This window comes from Corvus kubaryi, unplaced genomic scaffold, assembly GCF_017639235.1.
Source record: "Corvus kubaryi isolate FWS band 111438036 unplaced genomic scaffold, C.kubaryi_AGA036_p1.0 37385, whole genome shotgun sequence".
NCBI lineage: Eukaryota > Metazoa > Chordata > Aves > Passeriformes > Corvidae > Corvus > Corvus kubaryi.
Window position 1 is genome coordinate 32,242,328 of NW_024581127.1, and position 20,912 is coordinate 32,263,239.

Consider the following 20,912-nt stretch of genomic DNA (forward strand, 5'->3'; position numbering starts at 1 on the left):
AGACCCAACCAGATGGGCTCAAACACCCATTTGAAGGACCTTCTTACATCATGGCTTAACGAAAGGCAGCAGCTTCTCAGGTAAGCCAGACCAAGCTTAACTCAGCTGTTGCCTCATGCCATCCATCTTCTACTGAAAACTGAAAGTCTTAGTAGCATGTTCTTTGGATATCCCATTAATACTGTCTGTCTGGGAACTTGTGAGATGCCAACAAAATGCACGGGAATTGCAGTTTCACATTCACAATTAAGCTGCACTGAGTCAGAGATGCAGTTGAGTTTATTAATTAAATTTTTATTTCTTCTCACTGCCTAGACATCACAAGGAGGACATACAGCTCTTTTTTTTTTTTTTTATTCCTGGTTTAACATCTCTTTTTAAGTCCAAGTTATTTGTTCAACTGCTACAAAAATTCTTATTCACCTGGAATTATCTGGCCTGCATAGTTGTGAGCCTCATTCCCCAGGTATTCTCAGCATAGAAAATTGACAGATAAAGGTGGTGGCAAGTCACAGGGTGACTGATTTGTATAAATTCAGCCACTGCTACTGTGACAAGCCTGGGAAGAGTTTCAATCCTGGCAATGTCTGTTTTCTCTTCAGCAAGGAACACTCAAGCAAATTCCAAAAGAATCTCTGAATTGTGGGTCTTCCCTTACTAAGAGAACAATCAGGAAACAAACAATCAAAAAAAAAGTTTCACACTTTCTGATATTGTTGGAATGCAGAAAAATACTCAAATATTTTTCAAGCCCTCATCTGCTCTTTCATTGTCTTCATCATGTACATAGAAGAAAGAATTAGAGGCAAAAAAGGCTCACTTCTTTTCTATATCAAAATGTCTTCATCTTCTTTTCTCATCTCCCACCAACCCCAGCATGTTTAAAGACTGAGCTCTGCTGCTTCTACCCACCTTTTGTTTCTCTAGACATCCATGTATTTTTACCAGCTCTTGGGGTTTTATGGCAAGTCTCACCATTGGTTTATTGAAGTCCCAGCCTCTTAAGATCATTTCACCACCTTTAATAGAAAATCAAACAACTGAAGAAGTGAACTACCAGAAGACATTGAGCATCCTAATTCTTTCTGTAAAAGTCATTTATAAAGCAAATGTTATCGTATGTTAACCTTATTAATAATATTTGCACCATGCTAGAAACTCTGCCACATTGTTATAATACCTGTCCTAAACCCCACGAAATAGGTTTTTCCCCCAAAAAAGATTCTAAGGGGGACTAAGTTGAGACTGCATAGGTTTGGTTTATTCCGTATTATACATAAACCCAATACTCAATCTTTACAAGATGACTAAGATCTTAAAAAGTGACCAAAAGTGAAAAGGTAAAAAGGGCAACACAAAAAATATATGGATGAACTGTTCCTCCATTTACCAAGAAATTATGAAAGAATAAACAGAAGTCTGAAGAAACCAAGGGAAAGCAGCACTAGATGCTTCCTTCTGAAGAATTCAGTTAATATCTTGGCACAAGCTGCAAGACAATGAAGAATCAGTGAAAAGTGAAAAGTTGCATTTATTGTATCTTTTTGCACTACATGGCTTAGTTTGCAGCCCCACAGGTAGACAACTGAAAAGATAGACGATACAATATAAGAAAATTGAGACTGAAGGACATTACAGATCATCCGGTCCTTGTGTGTGAATGAAGGATTAATTCATCTGAAAACATCCTTGGCAGGTGTTTGCCTAATGCATTATTAAAAATTTCAGTGACAGAGATTCCCATCTTGGTAAACATCATTCTTCGGTGTCTGTTGTACTTAAAAGTTTTTCTCCTTTTCTGACTTGAATGTCTCCTGCTAAACTAATGCTAATTATTTATTGTTCTGCCAACAGTAGATATGAAGAACTTTTTAATCTTTTTTTCTGAAACAGACTTGCCACATCTGAGAGTGGAAGAGCTATATTCTCAGGAGCAAAAAGCCCCAGACACAGCACTTTCTACATTCCTGTTTTTCTCTTGATCCCTCCACCCAGTCCACATCCATAGTTTTCCTGCATGGTCCATATGTGTCTTGAAAAGTTATACTCCGTGCTGGGCTCAGGATATTTGAGGCCTTTCTAGTGTTGAGCAGAGCGAAATGTTATTTTCTCTGAGCCGCTTGTTTGAGCATCTCAGCAAATGATAGAGTTGTTCAACAATATCGCCTTATTTTTACTTGGTGGTCTACTAATGTCTCCAAGCACTCTTCTGAAGACTTCTAGCTAAGCAGTCATTCTGAAACATTTTTCTGGGTATCTGTGCTGTAACATTCAGTCATCATCCACCTGTATGATATCTCCCAAGGCCATCCTTCGAATGGACTGCCTCCTCCCAAGAGAGGCTTCATCTATTTCCCTTTGCTTTGCTCCTCGTTCCTTCTGCTTTTTGGACACATTTTCAATGAGCTTGCTGGCGTCACTGAGGGTTTTTTGTGTCCGCTGACCTGCAGTTTCCTTCGTGCCTTCTCCCACACTTGGATCTGTGGCCTTTAAGGGTTTGGCTTTCCCGTAGTCTTCCTGCTGCTCTTTCGTGTGTCTTAATCTGAATCGGCGCCGAGAAACATTTTGGCAGGGATCAGGGATGCTCTCGGGGCTGTTGGACTCTCCATGCATGTCAGACACGTGGAGAGTGGGGATTAATGGCTTACAGAGTGTCTTGGGAGCCTCCTCAGCACCTGCTTGTTTAGTCGACTTAGAGGTTGTCTCTGAAGGCAAAATAATTTGGATTTCTCCAAGGGGTTTGCCGCTTTTAGGGGGTAGGGGATCATCTTTGCTCTCCAGAGCAGCCTTCTCACTCAGCTTCATCTGTTGAAGGTTTCCCAGCTCCCCCTGTGCCAGATTCTTTACCCGTTTCACATGGGGCTCATTCCGCATGGAGTTGATCACCATCAGCTTCTGGGCAGCCATTTGGGCTTCTCTCTGGATGCTCATAATCTTTTGGAGCTGGGCTTCTTTTACTTCCACAGGGATCTCCAGAGGGGCCAACTTCACTGGCCTCTTCAGGCTAACATTCTCTGTGCTGCACAACTCATTTGCACGATGCAGGCTGGGAGACAAAACTCCCTCCTTTTTCATCTTTTCTGGCCACAATTTTTTCTCTCCTTGGCATAGCCTCTTCTCTGAAATCCTTGGAGAAGGAGGCTGGAAACCAAGGTTTCTATGTTCACTTCCTGGCTTCCCTCCTGGCAAGAGGAGAACTGGATTTTTATCAGGCTGCAGGTTCACAATCGTGACTTCACTGACAGTGCAGTTATACTTGGGCTTTTCTTCAGCCATTGGGGCACTCTGAAAGAAAAACAGATGTGGAGATCACTATCCTACATTGTATTAATCCTCAGTTAGGTTTTCATGCAATGTTTGGAAGTTTGAAAAGAGTGAAAACTTGGTGTCTCTTGAAATGTACTCCTCAAAACCTTAAATCCTAATCACTGTGCTCCTTAAGCTGTCTCACCCCAGGGTAATCCAAAATAAAGGGCAAATTTAGTCTCCATATCTGGACAACAAATTAACCTGTCAGCTGAAGAATCAGGGCATGTCTCCTCCATGTCTGTCACCAGTGCAACTCAAACATTACCATTCCTCTTCCTACTCTGTCCTAAATATTGAGTCCTTTCTAAGCAGTGAGCAGCACCAGACTGTACACTACACTCACTAATTTAAAGGAAGTTTAGGGTCTCTAAAACACATGGCAAATACCAGAGAATATCTATTAATTTGGGGAATCTCGTAGCTGAGGGTCAGGCATGAGGTCCTTCTCTTTTCCTCTGACATTCTGTAATGTGGACTTTTGCATATACTGACGTGCTTAATAGGGTAGGGAAAGTATCTTCATTTCCACCAAAATTCTGCCTAGTTTCACAAGGTACTTTTCCATAAAGAATAGACTGTCAAACTGGTAATGGTTTTGCTTGTGTCAATGGAAAAGACCCTGAAATGTGCCAAGATGCTGTTCAGAATGCTGTGGATATTGTTCAGTTTCAAAAACAGTGCTGGGGTATTAACTAAAGACACTGCTAAATGGCAGATGTGGCAAACCTGGAGTTATTTATTTGCCATTGTTCAGAGAAACTTTATGTCATGGTTGGGAAATAATATAAGAATCAATAATCAATAATCATTATTGTCAATAGTGTAAGAATCTCATGGTAATCAGGCCTCTGATGTTCAACTTTCTAGTCCTGCATAGGCAATGACAGGCTTATGGGCAGCATCAGGAGATGGGCTCTGTTCCTGCTTCTGCCCAAACAAGGAAGTCCTCTTCTCTAAGGTACCTTTTCCATTCCCACTCTGGTTTCTGTACAGACTATACATTTTATGGGACAGACAAAAACAATATTCTTGCCTGTATCTCAGACTTCCAGGCCTTATTATCACAAAGATATTTTCTTAAATTATAGTATTAACCTGCTTTTTGTCTGACAAACAGAGAACATGAGCTCCTTTCATCTCATCTAATTAAGTCTGTATTGGTAATTCCTGTTCACTGTTATTGGTGGGATTTTTATTTTTGGTTTAAGTACCCAAGCTTAGTATCATTGTAAATAAAAATGATACTTGTCTTGCCCTTTCTGTGTCTTTCTCTTTTCCAGGAAAACACTTAAAGCTGCCCATGACTCTGTAAATGTGAAGTGAAATAAAATAAACATAAATAAACCCTTGTCCTAAGATGTAGGCATATAAAGCAATGGGACAGAGTGAAGGTTCTAATGCAGATGGAGGTATGGGTGTGGAAACAAGAAATGGTAAGCAACATAGTAACAAAGTTTTGCCATTTTGGAAGATATTTTAGTTAAAAAGCCTTTTATTTGCCTTTAAAAATCTAGTACCCATCTAAAACCCAGCCACCTAGCCAAGCCTACAGAACAACCTGCCTAGGCAATCTATCTTTCTGCTCATGACCACTTTTTGTTCTCCTGCTGGTTTCAGACAAGAGTGACCAAGTGATTGGTCCATTCCCTGTGCACTCTTCTGAGGAAAATTCAGACAAGCTAAGAAGGCTTGGAGAAATGTTACACACCACCTAAATCCAATTGGAGTCCTAATGTTAATACACTTAAACCTCACCCAAGGCTGATGTGCAAGATAAGCTGCATCCTCTGTTGTCGTGCACACATTACCCAGTACCTTCCAGAAATGTCCATCTGCTATGTATATCCTCCCACTTAAAATTTAATTAAGTAATTGGCCCAATCTTGTGTGGGTAATTGCTCTGTGCCCAAAATTCCCTTTGCAGTCAATGAGAGACTCGTGTAAAGAATGACTGCTTCAGGTTCTCTAGATCAAAGTATTATGATGGTGGTATTATCAAAGGGACCATCAGCCTTTATTTAGAAGCCACAACCTTCATGTAATTTAAACAATTTCTTTCCCAGTCTCAGCTTGCTGATCCTTCTGGTATAAACTGCACAGTAATGGGACAGCAGAAACAGAAGGGTCACAGTACATCACTACTAATTAACTAAATTTATTGTATGCCCAGTGGCAAATTGGCGTTGAGTGGTTTCAGATCTAGGAAGCCTGGTGTCCCCCATAAACAGGAATCTGATGTCCCTCTAAAGCCAGTACCCAGACTGGATGGTACTCAGAGAGAGGTGCTCCTACTATTTTTAATTAATTTTGGTTACAGGAGTCTGCTCATTGCAGGGCAATAAACACTTGATTTTGGCTGAAAGTGAGATTTGGAAGAGTCTTATAGAAACCTTGTTCGTACACTTGATGACTGGATCAAGAGAAGGCATTGAGCTGAGGTTCCTTTCCAGTATTGGTCCTCACCTCTGTTGTTCTACATCTGAAAAAATCAGATACAAAGCAGCCTCAGGCACCCTGAGGTGTCCTATTGGCATGCATCTGGCAGAAATGGGGAACCAAAGTGAGCCAAGCACATAGCATGTGTTTAGATAACCTGACAACCTGCTGGACTTTAGCCAGGAAGTCAATCTGTCAGCAGGGAAAAGCAGCAGGTTGTTGTGCTGCCACAAAGCTCTGCAGGGCTTGAGATCCAAACCACTGTTTCATGCACGTCACTTCCCCATATGGCTCCAAAATACTTCACCGATTCAGTCCTGTCGTGGATATACTTGTCAGGAGGTAATATTTGGTTGGTAGCATACATGATTATAGATACGTCATGAATGAAGGGAATCCTTTAAAAATCTTAAAGTGTTCAAGGTCACGTTGGATGGTGCTTTGAGCAATCTGGTCTAGTGGAAGGTGTCCTTACCCGTGGCAGGGAGCTGGGAATTATCTTATCTTGAAGGTCCCTTCCAACCCAAACCACTCTTTTATTCTCTGATCTTTGCTTCCTTTAAAAATCCCTGTTTTCTTTATCACCTTCGTGAGGTTTCCTCTCCTTGCTCAATGAAAACAAATTTATAGTGCATTTCATAAGAGTTAAAAGAAAAGAAAAAACGTGCACACACACGCACACACGCGCAAAACCACCACTCTAAATCCCAAACTCTTTCTACATAACAAAAAGCTTTAATCTCATTGCTACAGAATAATCTGTAGTGATAAGCAGATGTTACACAACTCTGATGCTTTTCCTTTCCATCATCACGTGTATCAACTGATTGCTGCAGTTCAAAGGGGAGGACAGAAATACCTAAGAAAGGAAGTTCACAGATCAAATCCTCCAGCTTATCTGGCTGAAAGCTTCTCCCAGAGTGGATTTTATTTTAGCTCAGTTCCAAAATAAACACCAAGCCTTCAGTGTGCCTTAATTCTCCATGTGATGCCTGAAGCACTGCCACTGAAAACCCCTCTGGCATGTGGAGATCCATTACACATGCTGTCATTCATCAGGAGAAAGAAACAATTCAGTTTAAACATCTAGGGATGAATGGCTTTGCTTCCACTGCAGATTATGTATGTACAGTAAATAGCGCAGGTCACCATGAATGAACAATGCAGAAAACAGAGCCAGCACTTGAATAATTCCCAGAAAAGCCTTAAATACGCAGCCTTGCTGTTTGTCAGATGGCATTAATTATCACACCTGCAATGTGAGGGACTTATATCATCGTTTGCTGCGCTAGAAAAATTTAAGTTATATTGTCTGTGAGCCAGTGAGTCTGAGAAGGTCAGAGGGTCCATTGGGCTGGGGAAGATAAAACATAACCACGTTCATAATCATCAGCACTGAACACGGTGCTAACATCACACCTGGCTGTCTTGGATCCCAAAACAAACAGGTACCAAGGTGGACTGAATACAGGAACTCCATACAAATAAATTCCTGCTGTGTTTCCTCAGTGGAGGATCCAGAGATCCTGTGTCATACTGCTACAACTCCCTTTGCACCATTGGTATCTTAAAACAGCAGTGGCAGCAAGAAGAGTTTCCAAAGAAAACAAAGAAAAGATATTTGAGTGGTCTGAAAAACAGCTCATTATCAGGGAATCTGTTTCAAATCCCTTTTCCACCACAAGCTGCTCATGGGATGGCAGGGAAGATGTTTTGTCCCTCCCTGACTGTGTTTTTTGCCTGCAAATTTGTACTGACCCCAACTCCTGGACTATAGGGCACTAGAGAGCATAAGCTACTCAGCAACAGGAACTCACATTAGTTTGAAATGAAGTTACGTTAGTTTCCAAAATAGGTTCCAAAATAGGTTTGATTCTAGATAACTTAATTTTCAGAAAACAAGTGCTTTATAAAAGGTGGTACCTATTGAATAATCAAAGACCGAAAGAATCTATAATCACTCAAAAATTGTGTCAAGTACAAGTTTTGTTTATAGAGGAGTTGTTCTTACATTATGGGTTTTATTTTGTGAGTGACTGAAGGTTTGGGGCAAAACCTAGTATTTGCAATCATTAATCTGAAAGAATGCTTAGTGAAAACATTTAAAATTTGTGCATAAAATTTGGGGGATCTTAAGAGGAATCATCAGATTTTATACAGTTTAGAACACTCTTATTCCTAATGTTATTATTACTTTAATAGCTCCTCCCTGAATTAATGAGGAGACCAGTTTGAATTCTAGGAAACCCACAGCAGATTGTCCCTTGCAGGCACACTCAATTTCCGAACCATGGAGTCTCCAGACTTCCCATATGCCTCCCAGATTTTACTGAGCAACCTCTGTCTTTGGAAGCTTCTTATTGGGATTTGCAGTATTGCAGGAAAGAAGAGGAAGTGCAGAACTCCAGTCCTAATGACAAGTAAGTCATGTAAACGAACTTTTCCAACTTCCACATCTAAATAGGGACATTGTTCCTTATTTAGATCAAGACAAAGATTTATAAAAAATGAGCAACTAACATAGACTTCTAAATCCAGATTTAAGATATAAATAAATGACCTCTTTTTCAACAGTGGCACTGGATTTTACTCCTTAAATTCAGCCAACTTATTTAAGGATCTTGACTGTAACTCAAAATTCCACCTTCAGCTTCAAAACTCTTAGTGTCAGTTGTTAGAATAAGGTGATTGATTTCCCGAAGTTCTGAACACCTCCAAATCCCTGCCATCTCAGCAAGACTGTATGAGAAGTAAAGGCCTGTACATGCAGTTGGACCACTGCTGACCAGGGTGTGTGTCTGACATCACAGCACAAGCCTAAATCTTCTCACTGCTGTGAGGGAAGAGGAGCAGAAATGAAAAATGCAGTATTTCCTGCTAACTACCAGCTCCTGCTTACATTACATGCCCAGAAAGATCACAGCACAAGCAGAACGTGCAGACAAAGCGATTGAGCTCTCCCCTTGATGTTTTTTTCTTAATTTAGAGCTTGGCACTGTAAAATCCAGACTGATGGAGCTATCTGCTGTGGTGGAAGCTCATACCTAGGAATTAATGTGGTACCCTGCCCTATCCCACTGATAACAGAGGCCAGCACCTTGGAGTCAGAGAGAGCAGCTCTGCCATCATTCAATGTCTGTTCTCTAGGTGCCACTCATCCACTGCACTCAGAAATACCAAGGAAGACAAGCACCTTTTCTCAGTTCTCCCAGGCAATATTTCATTCAGAACAGAAGAATGAGCATCCCTGTCTTCTGAAAAGGAGGTGTCAGCAGTGCAACTATTTTTCTTAAAACATAAGGGCTAGAAAATTCACTTTCTCAAACAGAGACCCTCAAGCCGACATATCCTATCTCTCCACAGAACCGGGGGTTCATATCTCCTGCCAGAATTGTTCTTTTGTGTTTTCTTTGGCCAATTAGGCCAGAAGTGAAAAAATGACATGACTGCATGGTCTGGTAGTAAGGGCAGCTTTGGATGAACCCTTTGACAAGGACAATTTAATACAATTTGCTTCACTGCCAAAATCTTCTAGAATGTCCAGTTATAAGGCTAAAAGCTCCTCTCTCACTTTCTTACCCCTTGCTGCAACATGTTTTTATCTCCACATCTCTAGCAGAAGGATTTGAGGTTGTTTCTAGCCCAGGATTGTCTCATGTTTTCTTTAGGACATGCTGCTACTGGGTTGCTCCCGGTTTAATTTCATCAGAACTGTGGATTCTGTATAATAGGAGAGGCTTTGTGGAGGCATCTGGGAGCTATTTGAAGGCTGTGAACAATGGACAGGAGCCAGCTCTGCCCTCTTGAGCTGAAAGAATCCAGTCTGAGGCAGATGCCTGAGGCACCCTCCACTCCAGGACTGGAGAATGACCAGCTCTCAGATTCTGAAAGCAGATATTCCAGACATCACCTCAGACTATGAAGTGGCTCATTTTCCAGGAGATCCTGTCCAATTCAATGATTTTGTGGCTAAAGGTAAAGAAGGGAAGCTAAGACCAGGGAGCCAGCAGTGATCTGGAGCCTGCAAAGCAGACCCCAGCCCTTTAATGGCTGGGGCCATGGACGGGCCCTGAATTCTACCCTTTGTGATAATTTTCTTACCCACATTCTATGGCTATTACTGACTTCAGACTGTCACTCCTTAAATACATTTTTCACAAGTTCCTATTAAACTGTGGGTAGCATATAATGTTATACCAGTATTGATGTTAGAGAATTACCTGCTAGTCCTGCTAATCCACTGATGCTTTGACAGCAGGAATCTTACAAATAGAGATTCTTCATGAAAAAATGATTAAACATGACCTGAAAGGCCGCAGCTTTCCAATTCTCTGAAAACTTACCATTTCCTTGTTGAATGCTGTAGCATTTAAAGCTAGAAGAATCAACGACAGCCCATCCTCTGATCCACTAATGACATGGATGTTGAAGGATTTTGATGTCACTTTTTTTATCCTCAAGCCTATTATCTGTCTCTTCTGCCTTTCGCTCTTCAAACAGAGGCCGCTTTAGAGAGATTGCAGTGGGCGGGCAGGGAATGTAGGAACTGTTCTACTTTTTGTATGGACTTAGTCCACAGCTAGAGACAAGTCACTGAATATCTCTGAGCCTCACAATCAAGGGATGTCCTTTAGAGATCTTTTAGGAATTTAGTCTGTTAAATCTGCTATAACCTCTTTCAACCTCTTTAAATTGCTATAACCTCTTCCAACCTAAATTTACCTCTGGCTTCAGCAAGACAGTGTTTGGTGTATTCCACTTGGCCCAGTGGTCCTAAAGTGATGCAGTGTTGTTCAGTTCCTGTGCTCTGACCTGGGAAGGGCTACATTTCAATGACATGTGGATCGCTGCACCATTTGGAGACCACTGTAGGACGTTCCAGATGGTAGGCAGAATTCATTCATCTATGTCATGAAAATTTAATTTATATGAAGGTAATAAATTGCTTATGTATAAAATAGGCAGGACTAATACATAAGCATTCAGGGCTGAATCACACCAGGATACAGTCACACACAGCTCACAGTGAACTCAGCTTTTTGCCCATTACAACAACAATCAATTGAACAGAATTATTAAGTGCAGATACTCTGTATTTGGGTAGAATATGCCAACACAATAGCTGCTGCACTGTTAAAACAACCCACCCCTCCCCATAGTAATTTTAACTCAATCTTAAGAAGCCAGCAGTGATGGAAGAGAGAAAAAAACATAATAATAGAGAGAGCATCTAACAGCCTGGGCTTGCTGCTGCATTTGCATTGACGTCAGAGCAAACAAGATTAAATGAAGGCAAGCACAGCTACAGAAATGTGACCTTAAACACAGCCTCAGAGTTGCAGATAATGCCAGAATCTTAGCTGTAACTCCACCTGGCTGGCTGACGTAGGCACAGAGATAAAATCTGTGAGAAGCAGCCGGAGACCCCAGTGGCAGCTGGCACGGTGAGAGTTCTGCTCACCATGGAGCTCAGGGCACGGTGCCACAGAGAGAAGCCAGGGTGGGGCAGAAGGGATCGTGCTGACTCTGTCCTCTTCAAGGAACCGTTGAGGTTGGCAGAATTTGCAGCAGCCTCTTACTGCTGGGGTTGCTTCAGTCTAGTCCAGGATTAGGGAAAAGATGGAAAAATGCTTGATCTCATTTTCCCAGTCAATCACACTCTTTCCCTTTGCCCAGTGTAACCTTGTGTAGTGGGTTGAACCTGAGTTGATGGACAGTCTTTTAGACTAATGACACTTCTCACAATTTACATATTTAAACCACACAGAAAGGTGGGAATGGTTTTTTGTTCCAGCTCACCTGCCGGAAGGTGGGGGGGCTCCGAGCCTCCAGGGCCTGCCGGGCTGGGCCAGGGCCCCTGCCCCCCCATCTTTCCCAACGCCACGGCACGGACCCTGGGTCACTGGGGGGGAACTGTCCCAGAGCCACAGGCAGCTCAAACCCAGCCATGGACTGGCACACAGCTAAACCCAGCCATGGACTGGCACACAGCTCAAACCAGCCATGGATTGCCACACAGCTAAACCCAGCCATGGACTGCCACACAGCTCAAACCAGCCATGGACTGCCACACAGCTCAAACCAGCCATGGACTGCCACACAGCTAAACCCAGCCATGGACTGCCACACAGCTAAACCAGCCATGGACTGCCACACAGCTCAAACCAGCCATGGACTGCCACACAGCTAAACCAGCCATGGACTGCCACAGAGCTAAACCCAGCCATGGACTGCCACACAGCTAAACCCAGCCATGGACTGCCACACAGCTAAACCCAGCCATGGACTGCCACAGAGCTAAACCAGCCATGGATTGCCACACAGCTCAAACCAGCCATGGACTGCCACACAGCTAAACCAGCCATGGATTGCCACACAGCTCACACCAGCCATGGACTGCCACACAGCTCAAACCAGCCATGGATTGCCACACAGCTCAAACCAGCCATGGATTGCCACACAGCTAAACCCAGCCATGGACTGCCACACAGCTAAACCCAGCCATGGATTGCCACACAGCTAAACCAGCCATGGACTGCCACACAGCTCAAACCAGCCATGGACTTCCACACAGCTCAAACCAGCCATGGACTGTCACACAGCTCAAACCAGCCATGGGCTGCCACACAGCTCAAACCCACCCGGCGCGGCCTCCTGGGACCGGCGGGTCCTTCTCCTCTCCATGCGGAGCCGGCGGAGCCAGCAGGAGCCGGCGTGGCCTCCTGCCTGAACAAGAACACTCTTCATGGTGGCTTCAGAGTCAGAGAGAAAGTGAGCCATGTGAGACGGAGCTGAACACGGCGATGGGAGAAAAGAGGGCGGTGCCGCGATTCTCGCGCGTAGCTTAAAAAACTTCTTGCATGCCATGGTAAGAAACTGTACTATCACAAACTGTTTGTCTCTTTAATCCATTTGGAGTACATGGGGGGGATGGAGAATTCACGTGTGGCCCATGAAGATTTTGAAGAGTGCCTATGCCAGGCTATATAGAAGCATTGAGAGGATTTTTAGAGACTTGTGGCCAAAAAAAGCCTTTGTGTTCAGGCCAAAGTAACTCATCCTTAAAAAGATTAATAACCCTGTGTGATAGCCTATGTTCGGCAGTGTGAAGGAACTGTGAGATTTTTCATGGGAGAGATGTTTTACACCACAGCAGATTGTTTCTTTCCAGGCAGGTCTGCTGTTGGTGGCAGTTTGGGAACCATGTGCAGCTGAAGAAAACCCTTTTTTCCTTAAGCATATGAACACTGACTAAAATTCCATGTTCTTTTACCCTTTGTGTGAGTTGGGTAAAAGGAGGAAAGTCCTGGAAAGGAGGAGGGGATTTGCTTTAATTTCTTGTTATTTCTCTTTTAGTTCTTTTAGTAATAAAACTCTTTCTTTGTGCTGCAACTGTTAAAGGTTTGTGCCTGCTTTGCTTTCTCCTAATTCTTATCTCACAGAAGGAAAATAAGTAAGTAATGGGTATTTTGAACCAAACCACTGCACCTTGACACTTCTGAGATCCAGACTTGGAAAGCCAGAGAGAGAACCAGGCCACTGGGAACAATGGCTAATGGCACCTTCAAACAGCTAAGAACAATTGCAGCTAGAAGTTTGTTACCATAGGAGCAAAGCCCATTCAAGTCTACTCAATCAAATAAAGCATGATTACATGGTGACATTGCCAAAATCTGAACCACTGTTCACTGAACAAAACCACAAAAAATTGTCCACAACCAATAAAGAAAACTCTCTGGCAAGAGAGCATCCCTTCAAAAATCCTAAGCAGGTAGATCCCAATCTTCCCAGACACTATGATTAAGAGTGGATGAAAGTATTTCCTTTGATTTGAAGGACAGGATTACCTGTTGGGCATCATTCAAACCCCTCAAAACCAGGCCGAACTGAGATACAGAAGATTTAATGACTTCACTGGATCTGACTGCTCTTAGCATTATTTCATTTTACATTTGCCACAAAAGAGATTCCACTTTGGATCTGTGGGGTAAAGCACCTTTCTAAAGGCTCAGATGGAATCAACCAAAGAAGCAATTTCAGGCTGTTTCCCTGATGTGGAGAAGATATCCAAACACAATCATAAGTCTTTTTTCATGTCTCTCTATTGACAACTTCTGGAGTGGTTCAAGCACATGGGGAGAGCTTTGGCAGACAAGTTATGTTGCAGGACCTTCCCCAATCAATTTGTCTCAGCTAAAGAAAACTGGAGATAGTTTATCTGTGAACTGCTGAGAATTCAATTTTTATCCCATTTTCTCCTTAAGGCATCTGCAGACAGCTGGGCAATTTTGTGTCACCTGCAGCTTAGAGTTCATAATAAAACCAGGTAGGTTCCCTGGTGGGGGTAGAGATGCAATAATTAAACTTAGCCTAATAACTGCATTACACTCAGGGCTCCAACCAGATTCTCCTGTTATGGGCCAAGCACCGTGCAATGAGGAGCTAAAAACCCTTTCAAAATTTTGTCCCTGTGGCATACAGAGTTCATGGAGGCTTACTGCCTGTCTGGTCTTGTTTCAGGCACAATATTCAGCCAGTATTTTTGGGAAATGCAGGAGCTTTTGAGAGTCTTTTGGGTCAGATTTCAGGATCTTGTATCACTTTCTGATCCCAGCATGAAGAAAAGGAGATTGTTGTGTTATGTTGTTTTGGTTTTTTTGTTTGTTTACCCATGTGTTTTTGTGGGTACAAATACCTCTGCAGGGATATTTGGCTTGAATACTGGTAGGTTTGGAAAATCCAGTAAATCTCTAATCTAATCAAATTTCACCAAGCAATTGTTCCCCATCCTTTGGAGCCCAGGGATCTAAGCTGTATTATGCTACCTGCCTTATTACTGAAAGGTCACTGAAGACTCAATGGATTCTTCGCTGCATTTCTTCTGTCCTCTCTTTGACATGTCAAAGAGCTGTTGTTGCAATAATTGCAACCAGTCCTGTTTTAGGACCAAAAATCTTAGAATATCCCATGCAGAATGTGCTGATCCTACCCACATGGATCACTGGTGCTGTCCTGGAGATGCTTAATGTACCATTGAATGCCATAGAGCAGCAGGTTTTATTTCTTCTGAACCATGAGGTATGAGATCTTGGCACTTGTGACTTGTGCTTTCAAGCCTTTTCTAGTCAATCAGCCAAGAGTTGCTTTTTTGATTCAACATTTAGCAGCTGACTTTACTTAATTTGGAAGCACAAACAGACCCTTTGCTTCACTCTGTGTGTTCAACTCTTGGCCAAAAGACAACCAACTTTAAACCAGACAAAATTCCTTGCAACTACAGCACTTGCTCCCCCCTCTGTCTCCTGACTTATAAGGAACCATGTTATTGGAATATGGACCACCTAATCCACCAAGCCTGGGAGCATCTGAATTTTTATTTTTATGTGTTGGTGACATTCCAATGTGACCTTGCCAGTGAATAGGACACCCTTAATTGCAGATGCCCCCATTAGTCCAGGTGTTCATGTGGGAGGAAGATCTGTTAATTTCATTATGGAATTTCTGAATCTAGTCCTGCCAGCTCCATAGGAATTTTGATGACTGTACTCATCTCCACTAATTTATTTATTTTTCTCCTGGTTATCAGCATTGCTTTGTGCTCACGAGTTAGGATGGAAAGGAAAACAGCTTTTTGTAGATGCTAGCAGGGCCTGACAGAGTAATTTTCCTGTGAAACTTTCCTTTCTCATAAGAAAGCAGTTAGAGAAATCCAGCTTCTCACAGCTTCTCTGTGAAAGCTTTAGTTCTCTTGAGAACTGGATGGACAACAGTTTGTAAGAATGTAAACCATTTCTGCACCTGCAGGTTGTTGTGAGAACACTACAATTATTTTCAGTTTTGTGAGAATGATATTTGGAAATGGGTGTCTTACTGCTCAACCTATCACCTCTGGAGGTGGTGGGCCAACAGGCCAATCATGTAATTTCTCTTTTGCAAACCATTCTATAAAGGTTATGAGTGATTAAACGAGGTCTCTTCGGCCATACCTTGCAACCTGGACTTGTGTCGTGATTTGCCGTTCTCTGGGGAATAACAGTGGCAGCTTTTCTCATGGAAGTTGAGCACATCTCACTGCACAGGACAAACAAAGCCTGGAAAAAGAGCAGCTTTCCAGCACAATGCCAGGACTAAGGCACCTGTGTGCTTCTTCAGGTAAACTGCTGTCCTTCAAATTCACAAGGACATTTTCTGCTATTTGAGCTGGTCATGGAGACAATTTCAGCTCTCCTGGAGAGCATAATTTAAAGTTAGACCTTCTCCAGTATGGTCCATACCACCAATCAAGGTAATTGTATTGTCCATAGGTTTCAAGACTCTCATAAAAATTTGGTTTTGTTCTGCCCTTGTGTTCAGAAATTCACCTCTCAGTGGAAATCTTTATGTTCACTTTGGTGGGTTTTAGCAGTAAACCAGCAAGCAAATCTTCAGTATTATCCACAGTTGGATATCTGTACTGTAACACAGAGCTACACCCTGGGAAATCCTTCCAGATCCCAGAAGGACTTGATTCTGCTCCCTTCTATAACCAATGATGGTACTGCCCTTGATTTCAACAGAGGCAGAATCAAGATGGGGATTGTTTCAAATTCACCAGGACAATTCTAAAAGTTGTACATAGTCTTCACCCCATTTTACGTGTGGTTAAGGAACAAGGATACCTCCTACACATATTCCTCTTGGGCATTCCATATGTCTCTCAGCTGAGGATCCAGTGAAGCTCACTCACTACATATGTGCGAACAGTCCATTCAAGAATTCTTAAAAGTGGAGAAAAGTGAATATGAAGCCTGTGCCTGTTCAGAATTCCATGCAAGGCCTCAAATTCAAGTGTTAGTATACTGAGTCTTGTTTCCTCCTGATTTTCTGGTAAGACACAGGGTTTTCCTCATCAGTAGAACTGTGCACTCATTAGTTTGAGTAGGATGAACATCTTTGGTCTGTTAAAAGTATCTCTGTCTATACCAACAGTTTTATTTTCAGCTTCAAAAAGTCACCCAAACCAGCACTATCTCCCAAAGACTCAGATGCTTGCTCTTGGCACTGTTTAGCACCTCAGCTTGTTCTTAGCTCATGGACCTTGAGTCCATCTCCTCAGATCTGTGGCTCTCCTTGCTTTGTCTCACCACAGCTTCTGCTCCCGAGCCCTGCAATTTACTTGAGAAGGAGGCAATTTCTCCCTATAAGACTTGGAATGCTTTTGGGACTTATTTTCTCTGATGAGAGGTACAGTGGGCTACCTTAGCCATTGAGGTGGTGTGTCTTGGCACACCCACACATCTTTTGTGTGCCTGTATTGCTTATTCTAATTCAGCAGCCTACTGCCTTATCTAGTCAGAGTGCTTTGAAAGGCAAATCCTATCAGAGCATAATGGGAAGGGAAGTTAAAGCTATTAACAGCAGATTTTTAGCGGGTCAGGGGGCAGAAGAGGAGCTCTCTAATCATCTTCAGATACATTTTCTTTCCTTATAGGCTTGAATAATAACTAAATCTCAGCTCCTCTAGATAGCTTTAGATGCTATTAGCACATTCAATCAGTAACTCAGAAAGGGATAGAAAAGCACAAATACATAAAATCACACAGTCGTAGAATCACAGAATGGTTTGAGTTGAAAGGGACCTTAAAGATCTTCTAGTTTCAAGCCCCTGCCATGGGCAGGGACACTTTTCTCAAGAACAGCTTGCTCAGAGCCCCATGTGAACAGGCGTGGCAGGCCACCAGCTCTGGAGGAGCACTGGCTGTTCATTCCCTGTCTCTAGAACATCTTCAGGGGAAAGGGCCCGCTCTCGATGGAGACACGTGCTGGCTGTCTTTCCTGATAATTGTGTTTCTGGTAGAAAAGAATACAGGCATGGAGAAGCCTAGAGTGAGCTGGGAAGGGACATCATTCCTGTGAAAAGGAGGCCTCACTGAAACAATATTTGCTTCCCAGCATTATCCTCTGATCAGGTAACAGAGAGTCCTCCTTCTGCTGTCTCCTTCATGGCCCTGTACTGTATCCCCTGGCTGAGCTCCTCCCCTGAGAAGCTCTATCATAGTGACAGGGAGAAATTTTTCCATGGCTACTGTCATTAATTACCACGATAATTTCCCTCCTTAAACTTCAAGTCTGAATTATTACTCATTTCCCATCCTGCCCAGCCCACTATCCTGCCTAGATATCTCATTTGGCAGCTAGACCGTATGAGTGTTGCTCCCTTGATTAAATAGTTGGTACAATGTGTATCTTATTACCCTCAGGTAAGTCCCTGGTCAGGGTTTTTTTTAAGCATCTCCTTCCCAGGAGTGGTTGGAGCAAGGGTGAAGGTATTCAGGGGAATCAGGGAAGGTTGTCAGCATCATTCAAGGTAATCTTCAGCCATTTTAGAGCAATGAACAACACCTTGCGTACTGGAGGTGTGTATAAACTGTATACTAAACACAGGGATTTTAGTTCCTCTTGCCATACCAGACCAATTTTGGGCGTAAGCCATACCTCTTACTTGTTTTGAATAATTAAAAATCAAGCCCTCTTGGTGCCTTGCAGGACATTTGGTCCACTCCATCATGGCAGATTAAAAAAAAAAAAAAAAAAAAAAGGAAGGAATTAGTAGATATCAGCTCTTAATCTCCAAATGCTCAGACTCAGGAGCATAAGGAGACAACATCTTTTGATGTGGTTCCCATATTGCAAGCAAACTAAATAAATATCTCTGGGGTCTTAAGGCTAACATCCAACCATCATCTCATAAAAATAAGATGCTGACTGAAAAGTGTGTGTGTGTATACTGGGGAAAGGTGTTCTTGTGGATTGGTCTTACTTCTGTCAGTTTGTGAGGAAACATTCCCAGAACACCACCATCGTTGTCTATGTTGTGATAGCAGCACCACAGCCAGTCTACCTTGTATTATCCAAGAATTCGGATGGTACCACACACCTGCAAAGCCGCCAGCACCCCACATCCCACATGTGCAGGTTTTGTCTCACAACACAGTCCTGAAGGGCTTCTTTATGCTCATGAGCTGTGGAAGGCTTGTGTAGTTCAGGTAGAGAACGTCCCCTGTGCCCTCTGCCACACACAGATTCCCTCTCAGCGTTGAGCCCCAGGCCTCTCACCGTTTTTTGAGTGCTCTCCCAGTTGCTGGGAAAGCAGCATCACTGAAATTAGAATAGAAATGCCAGCTCTTTCCCCATTACTCCAATAAGCACCTGAAATGCTTTCCTCATTTGGAAAACCACCCAGTAAGACCCCAAGTTTACAAAATCACTGTGTGTAATCACCTTCTTGTGGGGCTTTCCTCCTTATCTGCATTTTCATATTGTAGAAATAAGACCAGTATTCTCATTTGTGTCCCATCAATTTCTTTGCTCAATTCATTGATCTTGAAGATCTCCTTAAGGAAATTAGGCAAATCAGGTTTAAATTTCTCCTGAATCCTTTCCCTGATAATGAAAATCTGATGGTGGTTGTTATTAGCAGCTTGGCTTTAGAGTTACATAAGTGATGGGATAAGCTGGTCTATTTTAGTAGCTATTTTCTAATCTATCAGAAGATACTGGAGATCTCAAGACAAATACATCATGAAAAGCTATAAGCATGCTTTACTTATAGAAAAATCCTAGGGAAATGTCGTGAGAAAGGATACAGGACAGTTGTACTTCCACCATCTTTAAGATACATAGAGTTTAGTAGAGCTCTCCTCAGTTTTGCACCCATCCTAGAGGACTGAATAGGAAGACTAGACATTCATAGATTCATAGAACGTGTTGCAAGAGACCTTAAAGATCATCTTGTTCCAACCCCCTGCCATGGGCAAAGACACCTTCCACTAGACCAGGTTGCTCAGAGCCCCATCCAGCCTGGCCTTGAACACTTCCAGGGATAAGGAGAGTCCACGACCTCTGAGTGACCTGTGCCTGTATCTCACTACCTTTATAATAAAGAATTTCTCCTAATATCTAATCTTCCTGATACCCAGTCTAAGTCTACCCTTCTTCAGCTTTGCTAGGATTCAATGAAGTTGAGGGGAAGTACTTTGCTTTCACAGATACAGGCCTCTTCCTCTAAAGAGGATACCAAGTGGTCCTTCACGGAAAGATGCCAAAGGCTGAACAATCATATTGTATAATAGGAGACAGCCTCTGCAGATGAAGAAATTTTTAGAGCCTAAATATCCAGTTTCCAGCTGTGTGAAATTGTCACGCTGTTCATAATGATCAGAAGGATTGAGATTGAAAACTTATCTGGCATCTTTTTTGCCAGCACAATTTTCAATTTTTACATGCTTCAAAGATCACAGGTTCCTGTTCACAGCCCCTGTTAAATATCCTGAAATACATCTCTTCTAGAAAACTGTTTTGTTTTAGCCATTCTTTAAACTAGATGCTTCCATGAGGAGGGATTTTTGGCCCATTTTTGCTGTACAGTTCATTGTCCCTAATCTCCCCATTGCCATTGCTATAGCAATCAAGTGCCTGTCAGATGCCCCAACTAGAAAATGTTTTTTTTTATTTCATTAGCTCCCAAGTTGAATCCTATTACTTATTAATAACCTCATTCCACCCATGCTCTGCATTGATCCCTCTTATCAGCACTGGCTCCTGCTGACTTCTCAGCTTTCTCAGAGTAATGTTTTCAAAGGTAAAAATTTCCAGCCATCTCTCCAAGCAAGACTCCTGGGCAATCAATAAGAAGCTCATCACTTCCACACTTACCAGCCGCCCCGGCAGCTCTTGCTTTGCTCGTTGTTTTATCATTCCCAAAAGCGTTTCCTCCTCCTCCTGATGAGATGGATTTACTCAGCAATACTCAGCCTGCTATGGCAGGGAATGCAGGGACCAGGTGCCTTGCTTGCTCAGGAGGACTGAAAGGCTCAGAAATCTTACAGAGAGATAAGTGGGAGATTAGGGCCAGCATTACTGCAGGCACTTAGGGGCTGAACAGATTCCTGTGGCAAAAAAAAGCGCCTGTGAATGTGTTGTATTCTTCTCCTTCCTTTAAAGAGAGGAGTATTCTTACTTTAAGTACACATCTTTAAAGAATCCCCCTCCTCCACCTTTCTCCATCATGTCCTTTTTCCATCCTTTCATTCTTCTTGCTTCTCTTCTGTGCCCTGCTTGTCCTTTACCTTGTCTTTGCTCTCTTCTTACAGGCCAATATGGCCCCAAAATCCTCACATCTTGTGTGC

At 42.7% G+C, this 20,912-nt stretch overlaps 1 protein-coding gene across 2 annotated transcripts; it reads right to left on the reverse strand.

Annotated features, from left to right (window-relative positions):
• Positions 1-1,239: 1,239 nt before the first annotated feature.
• Positions 1,240-20,598, reverse strand: LOC121668491. 2 transcript variants are annotated; one of them, XM_042036373.1, is made up of 2 exons: positions 20,440-20,598; positions 1,240-3,285 (listed from the first exon to the last, which is right to left on the reverse strand). In XM_042036373.1, the coding sequence occupies exons 1-2, from the start codon at positions 20,479-20,481 to the stop codon at positions 2,272-2,274; spliced, it is 1,056 nt and encodes a 351-aa protein (XP_041892307.1). In that variant the 5' UTR covers positions 20,482-20,598; the 3' UTR covers positions 1,240-2,271. The 2 variants fall into 2 exon arrangements, with proteins under 2 accessions (XP_041892307.1, XP_041892308.1); XM_042036374.1 differs by lacking the exon at positions 20,440-20,598 and adding an exon at positions 18,220-18,242.
• Between the last annotated feature and the right edge of the window lie 314 nt (positions 20,599-20,912).

Excerpts from the sequence above, each read along its gene's own strand:
- LOC121668491 (XM_042036373.1), bottom strand. The coding sequence starts at position 20,481 with ATGATAAAACAACGAGCAAAGCAAGAGCTGCCGGGGCGGCTG. Across the intron at positions 3,286-20,439 it reads AAGAGCTGCCGGGGCGGCTG|AGTGCCCCAATGGCTGAAGA; the intron begins GTAAGTGTGGAA and ends TTTTTCTTTCAG.